The sequence below is a fragment of the Dioscorea cayenensis genome, chromosome 8 (genome assembly GCF_009730915.1).
Source record: "Dioscorea cayenensis subsp. rotundata cultivar TDr96_F1 chromosome 8, TDr96_F1_v2_PseudoChromosome.rev07_lg8_w22 25.fasta, whole genome shotgun sequence".
Classification (NCBI taxonomy): Eukaryota; Viridiplantae; Streptophyta; class Magnoliopsida; order Dioscoreales; family Dioscoreaceae; genus Dioscorea; species Dioscorea cayenensis.
Genome location: NC_052478.1, coordinates 1350970 through 1367182, shown reverse-complemented (window position 1 = coordinate 1367182; position 16213 = coordinate 1350970). Strand labels below are relative to the sequence as shown.

At 33.7% G+C, this 16213-nt stretch overlaps 2 protein-coding genes across 4 annotated transcripts; both read right to left on the bottom strand.

The window, feature by feature from the left end:
* Nucleotides 1-942: 942 nt before the first annotated feature.
* LOC120267499 (succinate dehydrogenase subunit 3-1, mitochondrial-like) lies at nt 943-2510 on the bottom strand. The gene is made up of 3 exons (XM_039275173.1): nt 2434-2510; nt 2307-2365; nt 943-1489 (listed from the first exon to the last, which is right to left on the bottom strand). Exons 2-3 carry the CDS (start codon nt 2338-2340, stop codon nt 1191-1193), a joined length of 333 nt encoding a protein of 110 aa, XP_039131107.1. The 5' UTR covers nt 2341-2365; nt 2434-2510; the 3' UTR covers nt 943-1190.
* A 5553-nt stretch (nt 2511-8063) lies between these two features.
* Nucleotides 8064-10997, bottom strand: LOC120266422. 3 transcript variants are annotated; one of them, XR_005538171.1, is made up of 3 exons: nt 10798-10997; nt 9367-9712; nt 8939-9030 (listed from the first exon to the last, which is right to left on the bottom strand). XR_005538171.1 is itself a non-coding variant. In XM_039274047.1 (2 exons), exon 2 carries the CDS (start codon nt 8927-8929, stop codon nt 8429-8431), a length of 501 nt encoding a protein of 166 aa, XP_039129981.1. In that variant the 5' UTR covers nt 8930-9030; nt 10798-10992; the 3' UTR covers nt 8064-8428. The 3 variants fall into 3 exon arrangements, 2 of the variants coding, with proteins under 2 accessions (XP_039129981.1, XP_039129982.1); XM_039274047.1 differs by lacking the exon at nt 9367-9712 and having other exon boundaries at nt 8064-9030; nt 10798-10992; XM_039274048.1 differs by lacking the exon at nt 10798-10997 and having other exon boundaries at nt 8064-9030; nt 9367-9466.
* Between the last annotated feature and the right edge of the window lie 5216 nt (nt 10998-16213).

Sequence of the window (16213 nt, the reverse complement as noted above, 5' to 3'; positions counted from 1 at the left end):
TACTCCAAAAGTCTTGATAATTATCTGCGGGGTTTTGTAAAAATTTATATTACTTTTTTCAAAAAAAATTCATATTACTTTTATAAAAGCATATATGCTTGTATGATTTTAAAGGGTAAATACACTAACATTTATCTTTTATATGTGAATGTTTATAAATTAATTGCTGGTATATACAATATATATATATATATATGTACTTTTACAGTGGCGCCTATGCAAAAACAAACTTTTATACATGTTTACACGCAAATATGAGCTTTATAAGGGTATATATGTAATATATTTGAACATAAATATAAAATTCTATCGGGTGCATGTATAAATTATGAATTTTCATGCGGGTGTAAAGTGTAATTGGGAATATGATTCATATGAATGTTTATAGGTTGCGTGCACAAATATAAACTTTTAGAATGAATGGTGGGCGTGTAATATTCATTAAAAATAATTAAACTTTTGATGTGTACATTTTAGCCCAGCCAAATGATTTCAATCTAAGTAAATGATTTCCGGTTCAAATCGAAGGAAAAAAAATACTGAAAAAATCTAGCTTTCTATAAAACTCGGCACCTCACCTGAATTGGTTTAAAACATACTAGTCTTTCAAAAAATTGATTGTCAAAGAAAAAAAAAACCAAAAAACAAAAATAAATCAAAACCTCTATCAGTTTTTTCCAAAAACAGAAAACCACACAGGATTAAACATTCATAAATGAGAAGGTGCTAACATATCGCAGCTAATGCGCATTGACGTTACTACACTCACAGAATAAGCCCAACAAAAAGTAGAAACATAACCAAAACAACCCTTCAAATACACAATCAGAAAATCATGGATGCATAATATAAGAAATTTGAGTCTTCACCGAGAAGTGCTCGTAATGAATTTTCCTGGTAACAATAGACTGATGAAGAAAAGCTGATAAACACACATGGTACTGATTAAAATCACTATGTAATGCTGCCAGGAGAATAAGCTGATGAAAAACCTAATATGAGTACCAGTAACCTCTGGCAAATAATGTAATTCAACATCCAAATTTAAAGTTCGAAACACAACAGAAGACCTTATTCTATCCATAAGGAACTCGTACACCTGCAAGGTAGAGGGCCAAAAACATTGAAGAAAACATTGTGTCCTTATTCATTAGCCCATGAGTCTCAAAGACAAACTGCCATTCATGGTTTCACACATCATAGACAACACTGAACTTCATGATAATTGGGGTTATGAGAATGGCAGTGCCCAGAGCAGCTCCAAATATTCTATGAGAGATTGAATATGTAGCACTTAGCTGCGGCTTCTTTAAGATTAAATTGGGCGATAATGGGCGATTAGAGGTGATGCCTTTTGCCGATTCAGATAGAATGCTGCTAGCATGGAGCGGACGACAACCAAGGGGAGGAACGCTAGTCTGTGATCCCAGGGATCCTGTGACAGAGTTCCGGTTCCTAAGTAGATCAAAACTGGTGCCAGAGAGAAAGCCTGAGAAAACAAGCAAAACAATTCAGCTTCAACAACTGAAGAATTCTATACATCAGATACCCTGAACCTTCTAGAAGAACCAAAAAAAATAATTTGAAGCTAAGCATTTACGTATCACCAATCTTAAGAAGTCATTCGCATGAATTTGATACTGTAATGCAGAAGACAGATTAAAGAACATCTATTTTACACTGTTTACTTAGAAAATGTATATAAACATGATGCAGCAGGTTAAAGAGTACAACATATCAAAGCACTTCCATGAATTGAATCAAAAGCAACTTCAATTCTTGAAGACAGTTAAAACCAACAATTCTTCCACAATAGAAAATAAAATAAGTAACTTTAACAAATTATAATTCATTGCACTGTAATGCATGCATCAATTTTCACTACAAAATTTCACCAACAGTCCATAGTTATACACCAGCATAATATCATCAATCATGAGAGACGCTTTAATCAGCTAATTTGCCAAAAGAATTAGTCCTAAACCAAATTAATTAGCAGGCATATGATAAAAGAAGCCTTGCCTTGCGACCACGGCTATCAATTTATCAAACAAATCAATACTCCTTTCCATCTTTTTTTTCTTTCCCAAAGATTGGTGCTTTTTTAACTATACAAACAGGCAATGAAATGAAGGTTTTTTTATCTCTCAAAAACTTCTTCAGATATCACCATATGATGCTTCATAGAATGCAAAGGCGACAAATTTTCTTTTTTTTTTTTAATTTTCTTTCGATGATCACTGGTTCACATATTGAATAAATTGCCGATGAACAAAGGATCAAGACAACAAAGGGCATAGATTTACCTCGAGAAGCAGCAGGCTTGGATTCAAACGCCATTTCAGCGAGAGATTGAAGGAAAACCCTAGAAAAAGATCCAAAGTTAGAATTATCAGATCAAAAGAGAGGAAATTGGGGATGGAGATGCCCTACTTGTCCGTCTGAGACGAAGAAAACTCTTGCTGGAATCGGAGAAGAGATCGTGAAATAAGAACCGTTCGTAGAACACATATCCCAAGGGACACTTCTCGTACTGGGCCTCGGTTATAGGAGTTCAGCCCAAAACCTAATCATGGCCCATTGATATATATTTTGATATATTTAAACAAAAATTTGGAAATAAAAAAGTGTTTGTTATAAAATTATACAAAAATATATATCTTTTCTGTGGAACCTAAATAGTTTTATTACCTTAAAAAGTATTTATTTATTGTGTATTTAATTCAATCACCTATTTTTCTAAGTACATATATGTAAGTTTTTATAATATTTTTTTAAAAATTGTTGATTTTTAAATATCATCATATGTTTTTCAAGAAGAATAATAAAAATGATTATTCTACTACTGTGTTCTTTTTTTTAAAAAAAAATTATGAAAATGTTCAAGAAGAAGAATAAAGACGCCCAAAATTGCCAAAAATAAAAGACATAATAACTGGACCCCACTTTTTAAAAAATAAAAGCAAAAAACCCACATTTGGTGGTCTCTGTAATGAAAATGTTCATTTTTGAGCAAATGCGATAAAAGTTTATATATATATATATATATGAATTTTTATAGTATATATAAAAGCCTGCTTTGGATGCATAGTAAATACTGCAGAAATTTTATTCCATGGGATTCTAAATGATTCCTCGTGATCTACTACGCGAAAATCTCACAGGAATCGTGTTCGGATGCTGCTGCAGGAATTTTTCTATAGGGGAATTTTTAATTTTGAAAAATGAAAACTAGCTGTTAGAGTTTTAAAAACTAGTCATTGGAGTTTTTAAAACTAGTCGCTACCAATCTCTATTTAAAGCCAACACTCTTTAGCGCCATTTCAGAAACTTATCTCTCTTCATCTTAAATTTTTACATCTCAAACTCTTTTGTTTCAATATGGATCCGATCAATGGAGAAAGCTTATCAGACGATGACGATTCATATGTTCATCATTTCTACAAGCTTTTATTTCGCATGAGAGCTCGTAAACTAGGCCTTGTCATACATCAATATTAGACGCGATGCGATATGTTCGAGAAATTCTTCGAGGTCATGACACACGCTGTAAGCGTGAATTTCGATATGGAGCCTCAGTATATTTCAAGCACTTGCTAATTGTTTAAGAGAAAGATTTTAACTTGAGAGCTCAAAAAGTACTGATCGTGAAACAACTGAGCAATGTTCATGTACACTCTGCGCACAGCGCCAGTAATCGTGGCGCAAGAACGTTTTCAACATCTCGCCGTAAACGGTCAAACCGTTATTTTAAAAAGTGCTTGAAGCTATTACTACTTTTGCGACTACTATATAGAATTGCCACCAACAACTACATCACCCGGTTATCCGGAATAATAGACATTTTTCTCCATATTTCAAGGTTAGATATGAAAAATGGAGATGATACATATGAAAAATGATGTCAACGCTTCGAACTCTGATCGTATTGCGAGTGCTCGCAAAAGAGATGAAATAGCAATGCAAATGTGGAATGATTCTTTCGTAACTATCAGTAGAAATGTAACTTAATTGATGTGTAAGTTTATCGATGTTGTTTTTATTTTTGAGACTGCAATTATCAGGGTATGTAACTTTATCAATATTGCTTTATTTATAAAATCCTCTTTCTTGTTATTAGGGAATAAGATAGCCACAAATAATTCAAAAAACACTGCCAAAGAATAAACAAGTATATCTCAAACAAATAAATACATGTCATAAACATAATGTCTTACATAAAAGATTCAAGTCATTTAAACATAACGTCTTACATAAAACATAACGTTTTACATGTAACTAAATATTAAAAACATAGAACATAACATTGTTTTTAATTAATCATTTGCCGAAGCCACAACACTTTCCGTTCTTCATTGATGAGACTCAAGAAGATTTCACGATTATCCTTATCTTTAAACAATGTTGTAATTTTAACAAAATCTTCATCTGGAAATTGATCACACAACATATTAAATGCCGCCATGCATTCTCCTATGGTGTACTTCTCCTCTACCCTGTTCATTTTCATAGCATCAATATATCTATCCGTCTCAGCTCGACGCATATCTATATATTGTTCTAAGAATGACTCTTGAACGTTTTTTCGCTTTCGGTCCTTTTTCCTTCTTTGCACTTCATCTCCTAACCTTTGCCGGCTTGCACTACATGAGTTTTGGGGTTGTGAAATATTTGGTTGACTGCATGGAGGCTCCACTTGTGAAAAATCACGATCCTCTGTCTCTATTTCGGGTGTAGACAATGATTGGATGGGATCATTTGGAGCCGGAATGCTTGGAGATGGAGTGTCCATTGGCACATTTGCATAGTAATCTACATCACGAGAGCGTCTTCCTTCTGCATATCTCCCTGTGTAATAAATGTACAAATTATTAGAAAAATATATGAACAAGTTTTTAAAGCAAACATTACTTAAACAACACTTTTTTACCCTCATAAATCTCCTGTAGTGCCGTGAAATATGGAAAGGGTTTTTGATGCCATCTTCTAGCTTCTTTATTTCTCTGAATATTTTGATGAAAATGATTAAGGTAAATTATTGCATAAAGTTTGTAAATTATGTGATAAAAATATATACCTCAAGTAGTGGTGCCCAAACTTCTTCAGTGGCTTCGACCATATTTTTTTCATAATCCCATCCAAAGCCACTCAATTCGGTAAACCCCTTCGAAGCTTGTAAATTATCTCTTGCTCTAATGCTTTAACTTGTACAACGGTGCATTTTAAATTAGAATTTCGTTATCATGTCACGCAATATTCTATTCCATGCCTCTTTAGTCCATCCATTTTTGTGAGCGGTATGCGTGGGAATGTTATAATCACCTAATAATTTCACTAGATGAGCCCTATGATTTTTCATTCCATTTGGCCCTTGTGTCGGTCTTCTTGATTTGCCATCTATACAAAGCCAACAAAAGTCATTTTAATTTTTTTCTTTAAATGAACATATCTCTAATCATATAAATGAACATGTTTTTACATATTTAAAAATTAAAAATGAATTAATAGCTCAAAGAGATAAAAGACAACATCAATAATTGGACAACCTACCACAAAGATAAGTCCAGAAGACCTTCTAATCAACAAAACAAATCAAATAATTAATTAATTAATTAATTAATTAATTAATTAAATTACCAAAAGGTAAGCAAAATTTCATTTCTTTTTCAATAACTTTGTGCTATTCTTTTTGTCACGTTTGTTGTTGTTGCTTTTTGAATTTGTTAGTTAGTTTAGACACATGGAGTTATTTAGGTCTCATATATATTTATAAATACTACATGTAATGGTCAGGCCAAGCTTATCCAATAAATTATATGTTTTTGAAAAATGTGGATAAACCACAACTTTATTGGATAAATTATATGTTTTGATTCATCTTATATTGAAAAGAAATAATAATTAATAAACTGTGGTCACTCTTGATGAGTTACACAATAAGCATTAAATACTCACCAAATCATACATTTCAGAAACCTAACTAGCCTTTCCATAATATACGTATGTATATTTATCTTTGATGTTGTTGATGAGTCATTATTTATGACAAAAGACATAACATATCAACAACTAAAAACTTGTGCCCTGATTTAGTCAACCCAATCAATAGAGAAAAGACTAGCATTCTACTAACATATGTATATAATTGATGTATAATTCTTGGCAAACTAGCAGACTGCAAAATACTGTTTGATATTGCAAAATACAGGTTCTTATAAATTGGAATCATTAATAAATTTAAGAATAACAAACCTTTGCTGCTTCAACAGATGGTTCTGGAGTTGAAGATGCAGTTTGGCCCGCAATTTTGCACTCCAACAGTTTACCAGAAAATCTGAGAAAACAAACAATTTTTAACCAACTACTTGCACTAATAAATCTCAATGTCTCTAGAATTGTATACATGAGACTGAAGTATCAAACTGGCTCTTTACATGCAGTAATACAGGGAGTTTGAATGAAGGAGCAGAGGAGGATGTTGTGAACAACAATGAAGACCATACCATAAATGAGTATCATTTGGTGCATGTGTTTAGAGTACTGTTTTTGAAAGAAAACATTGTAGTTTTAACTATTATCACTTCTCTTCATTGCTTCCATATATATATATATATATATATAAATTAAGTAAACATTTGAGTTAAAATGAGAGATAATTATATATATATATATATATATATCATAGTTCAAGTTAAGAACAAACTTTTCATATATGTATATATATTACTATTTCAGCAAAAAAACTTTTTTTATTCATGAAACAAAAAGAAGCAAAAAGATCATGAGTTTGTGTTTTGAATTCAGTAATACAAGAGGAGATCTTTGAAGTTCGATAGCCATGAAACAAGATGGGAACCATGTCAACAAATAGAGAAACAAAAAAACACAACAAGAACAAAGATGAAGAGTTTGTGTTTGATTTCAGTCATACAAAGCACAAAGATTACAATTTTTGAGATAGATCACAATTAATGACACTAGATGAGAAACAACCAAACAAGCACAAAGATTAAAACTGCGTGTCTGATTTCAATGATAAAAAAAGATTAGAACTTTTGAGTGGATTTTAAATGGCACTGAAATTGAAAACATCTCTCTTGTTCAATTATCTAGAAAGTGTTCCAACAAAACAAGAGAACACGCTCGCCTGTTATCAGTTTATACAAACCCTAAAACACAAACTACAACTCCGAAAAGCATCAACGCATTAAACAAATAATTCCTACATTAAATTGGACGGTAAGCAAAGGGAGGCATACTTTAATAAAAGAATGCCGAGCAGAGAGGCCAGATCCGGAGATTTCTTGAGAGGAACGACAAGATGGGAAGCGTTCCGGGAGCGCTTATGGAGCGTGAGAGATTGGAGCACTAAGAGCGAGGCGTGGTGACCCTGAAAAGCGTGGCGGCCAGCCCCAAGCGCTCTACCCCTTCCTTTCTCCGATGGCACAAACACACGATCGCAGCCCCCCAACCCCCAGCCCGAAAAACAAAGGAACCAAAATATTTTGGTTCCTACCACTTTAAAAAATTACTATGGAATCCTATGTTTCCATAGTAATTTTACCCTATAAAAAGAGTTGCCAAACACCCAATCCTACAATATCCTATGTAATACTGAATTCCATAGGAATGAACACAATTCCTATGGAATTTAGTGCCATCCAAACAGGCCCTAAATAAATAAATAAATTCTGCATTAATATATGCATATTGTCCATAAGATAAATTTAATATAAAATAAATTTATTAATACCAACAAAGTGAGAGTCATTTACTGGTTCATCCGTGCTCACAAGTGAAATCAGAGATATAACATCAATAAATAACACAAACGAACAACAACATAAAACCGGTAAAGACAGTTATCATTATTGGGTTGTCCCTTTACCAATAAAACAAGAAGCCAGTGGCCAAAAACAAAGAGTAGAAGCACTACATCAATTGAACATGGTCACAAGAAGATATGAGCACATGATCATTCAATCCCACCTACCATTTGCAAAACAAGCATTGAAGTTTGAGGCAGACTCCTACTGCCCCAATAGCCGAAAAAAATAAAAACACAGACTTCTTAGCAACTTCACACTCTAACAATGGCAGCAACATCATCTCCAGTGGAGATTGGCGCACGCGGAACTATTGCATTTCTGGTTTCGAAAGAGATCGAATACTTCCAGAAGCAGAAGCATGGCATAAATCATCAGGAAGGATCACATAAGCAAAAGACAGTGATCGAAGAAGGCGCCTCCACATGCGGGAGTTCCATTGCAACAAAGAGCAAGAAAAAGAAAGCATCAGTTAGCAAAGCATTTTTGCCAAGCATTTGTTCAGCAGTTGACATCAACAATTCTGCCGTCCGAGTGGAAAGAATTGTAGGAATCAGCAATAATAATAGAATGAGGTCGGACGGCAATAAGCTGCCTCAAATCTAGGCAGTGGACTCGGAGAGCTTTGAGAAGCCGAGCTTCTTGAGCCTGCTGCTCATAGGATTGCTGCATTTCAGGTCCACCACTTCCACAATGTAAGAATTTGGCTTTTTTTGGTCTCTGTTGTTCATTCTGTCTGCGTTGACGTCATCTGCACCTAGCATAGGCATTCTATGGCCATTTTTCCAGGGATTTTGTTTTGGTTTTTGGGCATTTGTGGGGATTTTGTTGAGTCCGGTGTTACTGTTACTGCTGCTAGTGCTGCTGCTGCTGCCGGAGGAATCACTAGTTGAATTCCTCCTTAGTTGTGTTTTTCTAGGAGTAGAACCACAGGGCACTGAAACTGGGGGTGATTGAGGTTTCTTTTGGGTGGAGGAGGATGCTTGTGATCCTTCTTTCATGGATTCCAATTCTCGGGACATTAAGGACCCAATTGTGCCAGTTGCTCCAACCTTGATAGCATATCCGTTGCCATTGGTGGTTTCAGGCTTCTGAGAAATCATCTTGTTGTAGCCACAATGAGGGAGATCTAATCAGCTTTATCCTTAATTATGTGCCAGTTTCAGGATTTGACTATTGCAGATATGCTCCAATGGTAAGAATTCTGGTTGGATGAAACATATATATTAGATGAATAAGATGATGAAACATATCAGTTAAAATCCCACTGAATTATAAATTGACACTATGCTTTTGAGAAAAGAAAATACACAAATTTGATCAGTGTTTTCTCATGATTTTCAAATTTATGCAAGCAGAAACTTGAGATCAATTTATAACTTACAAACAAATGATAGAAAGCAAATAAAACTTCAGTAGAATGTTTATGAATGCAAAAGCACTTTAAGTCATGTACTAGATTGTGGCAGCACTGATCAGATTTAGATTACAATAGAAACAAAGATATTCATGAACCATCTAGAGAACATATTAGGAATACCTTGAAACATCTGCTTACTATCATCCAGCAACCCAGTTGGACTTGAAAACGAGAAATTAGGTCAACAAGAATGTAGAATTGGCTAACAAGATGTAAGGGTCTGATTGGATTGAAAGAAAATAGAGTAAAAGAAAAGAAATAAGGAAAATGAACACCTCTTGTGTTAGGGCTGAACAAAGCAGAACAAACAATAAGCAAATAAAAGAAAATACATTCTTAACATTCTCTTGTCCTTCATCTCCTCTATTTTCCTCCTGCCACAACTCACCTGCCAGGCTTTGGCAAAATTGAATAATCCTTGAAATGTGTTGAGAGACTTGAGACTATAACTTAACAAGCTATCAAGCTGCAACAGAAAGGGAACAAGGCAAGAAAACCATCACATTTCTCACATTCGGGAAAATTAAACTTTGGTCACCTGCTTTTTATGCTTCCATTATAATTGCTAATACTAGAGTCCTCTAAAAAAGGAAAAATACAGGCTATGATGCCTAAAAATTTATTCGAAACCCGATTAACTAGATGACAGCTAAAACAATCTCTTGCATCTTTACATAACTCAAAAGATCTCGTAGTCCTGGTTTGAGATACCATTTGCAAGCAAGGTACACATTCCCCAACCTCCTAAAGCCCAAAACCAAGTATATCCAAATTCTAAGCATTGTAAGAAAGTTTTTTTTTCAAGTTCCTTGAAGAATAGGTTTCACCCCAGGAATAATACCTCCTTAAAGACCAAAAAAGCCCCAAAAAGAACTAGGCCAGAAATGCCCTGGTGTTTCTATAAGACTGACTTTTCCATTTAAATGTGAATATGATTTTGGCAGCCGAATGGAAAGTGACATAATTGATAAAGGGCTAAAAAAAAAAAAAATTATATGCATAACAAAGTTCCTATGTTTCTCTCATTACTCAATATTAAATCAACATGGACAAGATCAGCTTTTTGATCTTTTAACAAGAAAAATTGAACCTCTTCCCTTCTTGATGTTCCAAAACAATCTAGCTAGCAAAGGCTTCAATATCATGAGAAATAGCTTTCACACTTCCACTGGAGTTTAGAAAAACAGACTGAGTGCTTATTTTTCCTTTTTCCATGCCATTTACCAAACAAGCCTGTAAATTTCTCAGATTCCAAACACTAAGCTTAAAACATGATCAACACAAAAGAAAATTTCCTTCAATCGATCAGTGCATGTGTAAACCATTTTTATTTCCCATTAAAAAAAAACCAATTTTGTAGAGAAAACATGTCCAAAAACTTCGTCGTTTTGTTAAGATCCTTATCAAAGATCGAACCTTTTCACCAAAGCAACAAAGATCAACCAAACCACAAACACAAAAAACCATTTATAAGACCCAAAAATACAGTATAAACCTTGAATACAAATCTACACAAAATAAAACCGAAATAGAAAGAGACAGAGATCTTACAAAGATTGTAGATGCCCCTTCACTTAGAAGTCAGATTGATCTCATCATCCAATGGTTCCAAGTTCAAAACTTGAGAGAAGAATCCAAAGCCATAGTTTGAACTAAGATTGAAAAAGAAAAATAATATATATATATAAAAAGAAAGGGAATAAAGCGACAGTGGGGAGGCTTGAGACTTGAGAAGGTTTGAAAACGAGCACTTCTGCGGGGACAGTGAAGCTGCTGCTGAGTCACCATCTATGGATTACACTATTCAATGTCTTAACATTGTTACTCCGGAACATTTTATTCAAACCTATGCCAGCACTAAATTCTAAAAAAATTCAAAAACTTTCCAAATTTTCTTTTTCATCAAATCAAAAACGATCGATAAATCAGTGGTTTATTTATTTTTATCAAAAACGAAACATTGCAATCTTGTATCATGAGCTTTTTCAAAAATATATATATTATTTGTTATAAGTTTTTAAAAAGAATTGTGGTTTATTCTTTTTAAAATATATATATTATCAATTTTTAAATATATATATATATATATATATAAATTTTTATATAAAAATTAAATAAATCACAATTTTCATTAAAAAAATAATAATAAAAAAACAATAAAAAAATGAAAGGGATACATCATCCATTAGGACTTGAGTGGATCCTAACTAGGAATAACTCAAAAAAATAAAAAAATAAAAAAAGTCAACTTATACATAAAAACACAAACCAATAATAGTAATAATAATAATAATAATAATAGTATAATGGGTTGATAGCACCATCAAATCCTCAACCTTTGAATATTTTAATTAATCTGACTGTTATTTGTTTGAAATTTTAATTAATAAATAGCAAAATTTTAATTGAAGTAATAAAAATTATAACATTAATTTTTACTTTTACACTTTTTAAATTAAAATTATAAGTACTTAATTTTTTTAACACAAATAATTAAAAAAATTCTGAAACTTCAATAATATGAAAAGTTCTTTTTTTCATTCTCCTCTCCAATTAAAAGCCCTTGGGTTTAAAAAAGAAATAATTAAGTAAAACAAAAATATTTTAAAAGGTTTAATATATGAATAAATAGTAATTTTTGCAAGTAAATTAGGAAAATTAAGCTTATTTTTGGAAACAATAAAAAACTTATAATCAATAATTTCGTATTTTCATATCTATACATTGTTTAATTATTATTATTATTAAATTCAAAGCTAAATATGTATTTTTTTTAGATTCCAAATTAGTGGGAGAAACATGATAACTTAAACAGCACCACAACGTCAAACATGAGATATGATTCATATGAATGCATCTTTCACATCTCAAACCGCGCGAATGGACAGTCACAAACCGGGTCCCACCCAAATCCGGACCCGACTATGAATTTGGGACTTGGTTTTCATTTGAGTCACATGGGAGACAAGTGGACCAGAAGAAAGACTTCTCATGTGAAGGCTATGGTTTTGCATTTGAATACCCAATGCCTAGATGTTTCATTGCCTAATTCAATGCCATTGATGACACGTGATCTAGTTATGCATCCATTTCAATCTTTAATAAATAAATATAATAATAAATATAATGTATAAAAGTGTTTATGTATGACATTGGTGTGTGTGAGATTGTTTGATTGAAATGATGTATTATCAACTGACATTAAACATGATAAAAAGATATGAAATGGAAAAGATATATAATAAACATGCATATTTTATTACAGTGTTCCATCTGAGTATGATCAGATTAATAAGCCCTAATTTTCTATGCTTGGCTTACTAATCATTGACTTCATGGTATGCTCTCCTCATCAAGCATGGTTGGCACAGAGGGTATTTTGTAATTTTCTATCATTAATGTAAATATTATATATGTGTGTGTTACGTGGATAAGACCACCTGAAATTGAGACTTGAGAGAGTGTATATGCTTATGAATCAATTTCCTAAATTTACCTTAAAAATAGTTTTGAATTTTGTTTCAACATAACGTGCAAATAAAGCATTTGTCATTTATTTTTCATTGTTTGAAAGTTATTTGGGAAAAAACAACAAAAAAACAAAAACTGCCCTCCTTCATATAATAAATGAGAAGGTTGAGATTTTTATGCGCTTTTATATTTAGCCTTTTTGAATAAAGCTAACGCAGTAACCTGATGTAGAATATAAGAATTAAACGATATGAGCGCATCTTTAATCCCATGGCATACATAGATTTTGATTTTTGACATGCCTTTTAGTAAAATTGAGCCTGCAATAGTTTCTTTGAAAACAGATGCAAATTCAAACCCTGGATTAAAATATTTCAAATTTAATCAAAAACATTGTTGCATGCCTCTTAAGTTTTAATTAAAAATTTTTGAGATTGTAATGGGAGCGTCGGAGATCATCCGCGCGCCTTATATTTTCTAATTGTTTTATATACAAATTATCAATCATGCGATGCTGGTTCTTAATCAGTGACAAATTATGTCACTAATCATGATTGACCTTAGGAAACCAAATAACCTTTGTCTGTGAAACCTCTATAACAGGTTTAAAAACCATGAAATTGATTCAATACACCATGATAGATTTTTAAATATATATGATGCATGACATCTTATTATCTTTTTGTCTTTATGCAAAATTGATCACATGTTATTTGCTTGAATAAATCGAAGTGCTGATACTCACAAGACCACTTTCAAAGAGTCATTCTCAAATATTAAAAATAAGTCTTGATTTTTATGTAACTCCTACTCTTTTTGCCTAATAAAAAGACCAAGTAAGTCGTTTAGGATTTTTCTTTTGGCGCAACATTTGCATATAATGTTTGATATAGTTTTTCTATTTTTACTTTCTGCTTTTTAGTTATTATTTGTGTTTTTCACCTCTACAACCAGTGGATACTTAGTTTTTTTGTATTGGCCTATGTCGCTTTTGTCTTTGTTGTCTTTTTTGTTCCAGATTTTTCTCTTCAATAAAGAGTGATTTATCCACATTTATTTATGTATATATATATTTATATTGACAAATCAACACATTCACACATATAAAATATTTAGCAATGGTGTAAGAGGAGATTAAAGTGATTATTTTGAATCAATATCTACCTTGAAATCTCTATGCATACAATAAAACAAGGTAGTTATTGATTCAAAATACGCTTCTCAATTGGTTTCCAACAGCTGCAGACAGACACCAGCAAACCCTTAACGATTCATCTCAGAAAATCAAGCGCTCTGTTGACTTCTTCAGCGCAAGGGTCTCAAACTCTACTGGTGAGACTGACCACTATGCTCTACAGGAATAGTCGACCCATCTGCTCTTCTAGTCAGGCCTGAGATGCCAGACGGTGCCTTCCGCATGATTAGATTTTTATCTTATTTTATCACTCAGCATTTAACTATATTGTACTTTGTACCTCCTCACTTCTGGTGAGAGTATTTGCATCTTTATCATGTTTTCTTCTTTCTAAATAAATCAATGGTTTATCCACTTTTTATAAAAAAAAATAATAATAAAACAAGGTAACTTAATTTAGAATATACACACGATAAAAAAAATAATAATCACTGATAATCTCGTGCCAACATATGCGCGTCCATAGAATATACACACGATAACCAAGACAGGGATGGCAACCTTAGATTCGGAGCATAGAATGCTATTTCCCACCTAATTCTTTAATTCTTGATCTATTCCTAACCATCTCAAATCTTGATGAGGATATGCAACCCAAATCCTATATGAACAAAGTATCCTTTTTCAATGGTTACAGTTACTTTTTTTTAAAAAAATTATATATATATATATATAATATCTGATAATATATACAAATTCATTTTAGAAAGAACTCAAATTAAATTTCAAAATTCATGTAGGGTGAGAATATATGTGTTTATTGAGCTTGCGGTCACATTCTATATCTGTGCACATATATAACACTTTTTATTAATGTGATTATTGATATATAATTTATATACACATCTAAGCTACATTTATTATAATTTTACTTTAATTGAAAATTAGCATTTTTAATTAATGTTTTCTTTTCCCTCTGTTAAATGATTTTTATGACTCCGCCACAAATATCAAGTTTTATTTCCTAGGCTCGTCCACTAATATCTTCTCTGTAGACTTTTTTTTTTTAAAAAAAAAAAGTGGATAATCCACAAATGCATTAAAAAGAAGAACAATACAAAGAACCAAAACAAAAGAGGGGGAGGGGATCCACCCAGAACAGACAACATAGCAGAGAAACAGACCAAAAAACAGAACCACAAGAGGTAGGACAAGGCAAGCCACAAAACAAGGCAACTAGAAGGAGAGAGGGACTCCTCCTAGACCAGACAGCACATCAGTAGCAACGACTAGCCTGAGAAATCATCATGCATGTTAGGAACCTGCTCCTCATTGGACGAAGGACCTGAGAACTGAATGAAGCGCTTGACCGCAGAAATTGACTCCTCCAACTTGTGCAAGTCTCTAGCCGGAGCCGCTGGGATCCACGAGAGAAACATGTAACAAATTTTCAGACATAAGGCAAGCGCAGTCTGCGCAGAGATACAAACTGAATTGAAAACACAGTTATTTCTAGCAAGCCAAATCTGCTAAATGACCGCTCTAGCAACCAACAAACAAGGGAGCCTAAGGGGGGCCTAAGATCTCTAACCCAGTCATCCCAAAGGTCAACACTGGACAAGGGGGATCTCTGGAAATCAAATAAAGGAGCAAGGCGGTGCCAAATCTCCTGAGCCACCGGGCACGTGAAGAAAAGATGGTCACCGACTCAATATTCGAGAAACAATGAAGGCATGTTGCCGTAGAGGAGAAATTGCATCTCCTGCTAAACAGCTTATCCAGAGTGAGGATCTTTTTATCCCAAGCAAGCCAAGAGAAGACCGAGATTTTACGGGGGACAAAGCACTCAAGGATCAACGGAGTAATTTTGCATCGCTTTCCCCGGTCGATAAGGAATCTATAAAAAGATTTAACAGTGAAAGAGCCGTCTGCGTCGAAATCCGGGACTTCCAGATCACAGTCGCCCACACCTAGAGAGGAGGAGAGATTAGATCGGCCTTGATCGAGAGCAGATCTGCAGGGCATATCCACAGGAGGGAGGTTCGGGGAGATCTCTCATACTTGCAGTGGCACGAGGTTGGCGGCAGTGAGCTCTTCACCCAGCGGAATGCGGGCGCTGACCCCTTTATCCGATTGTCGAGTCAGGAGAAAAGCGTGGATTCGCAGATTTCCGACCACGGACTGAGCACGGCATGCGCTCAAAGCCTCGAGCTGGTAAAGACCTTGCGGAGAAAGAAGAACGCGGCGATGGCGAGACAAAGGCAGGGAGTTCCGCTTTGGGGTCTTTGGGAGAAATAGTTATAGCGAGACGGTGCCGAGACCACGCCAGGGACGGGTTTATTCAGAGACTTTCCACCACCA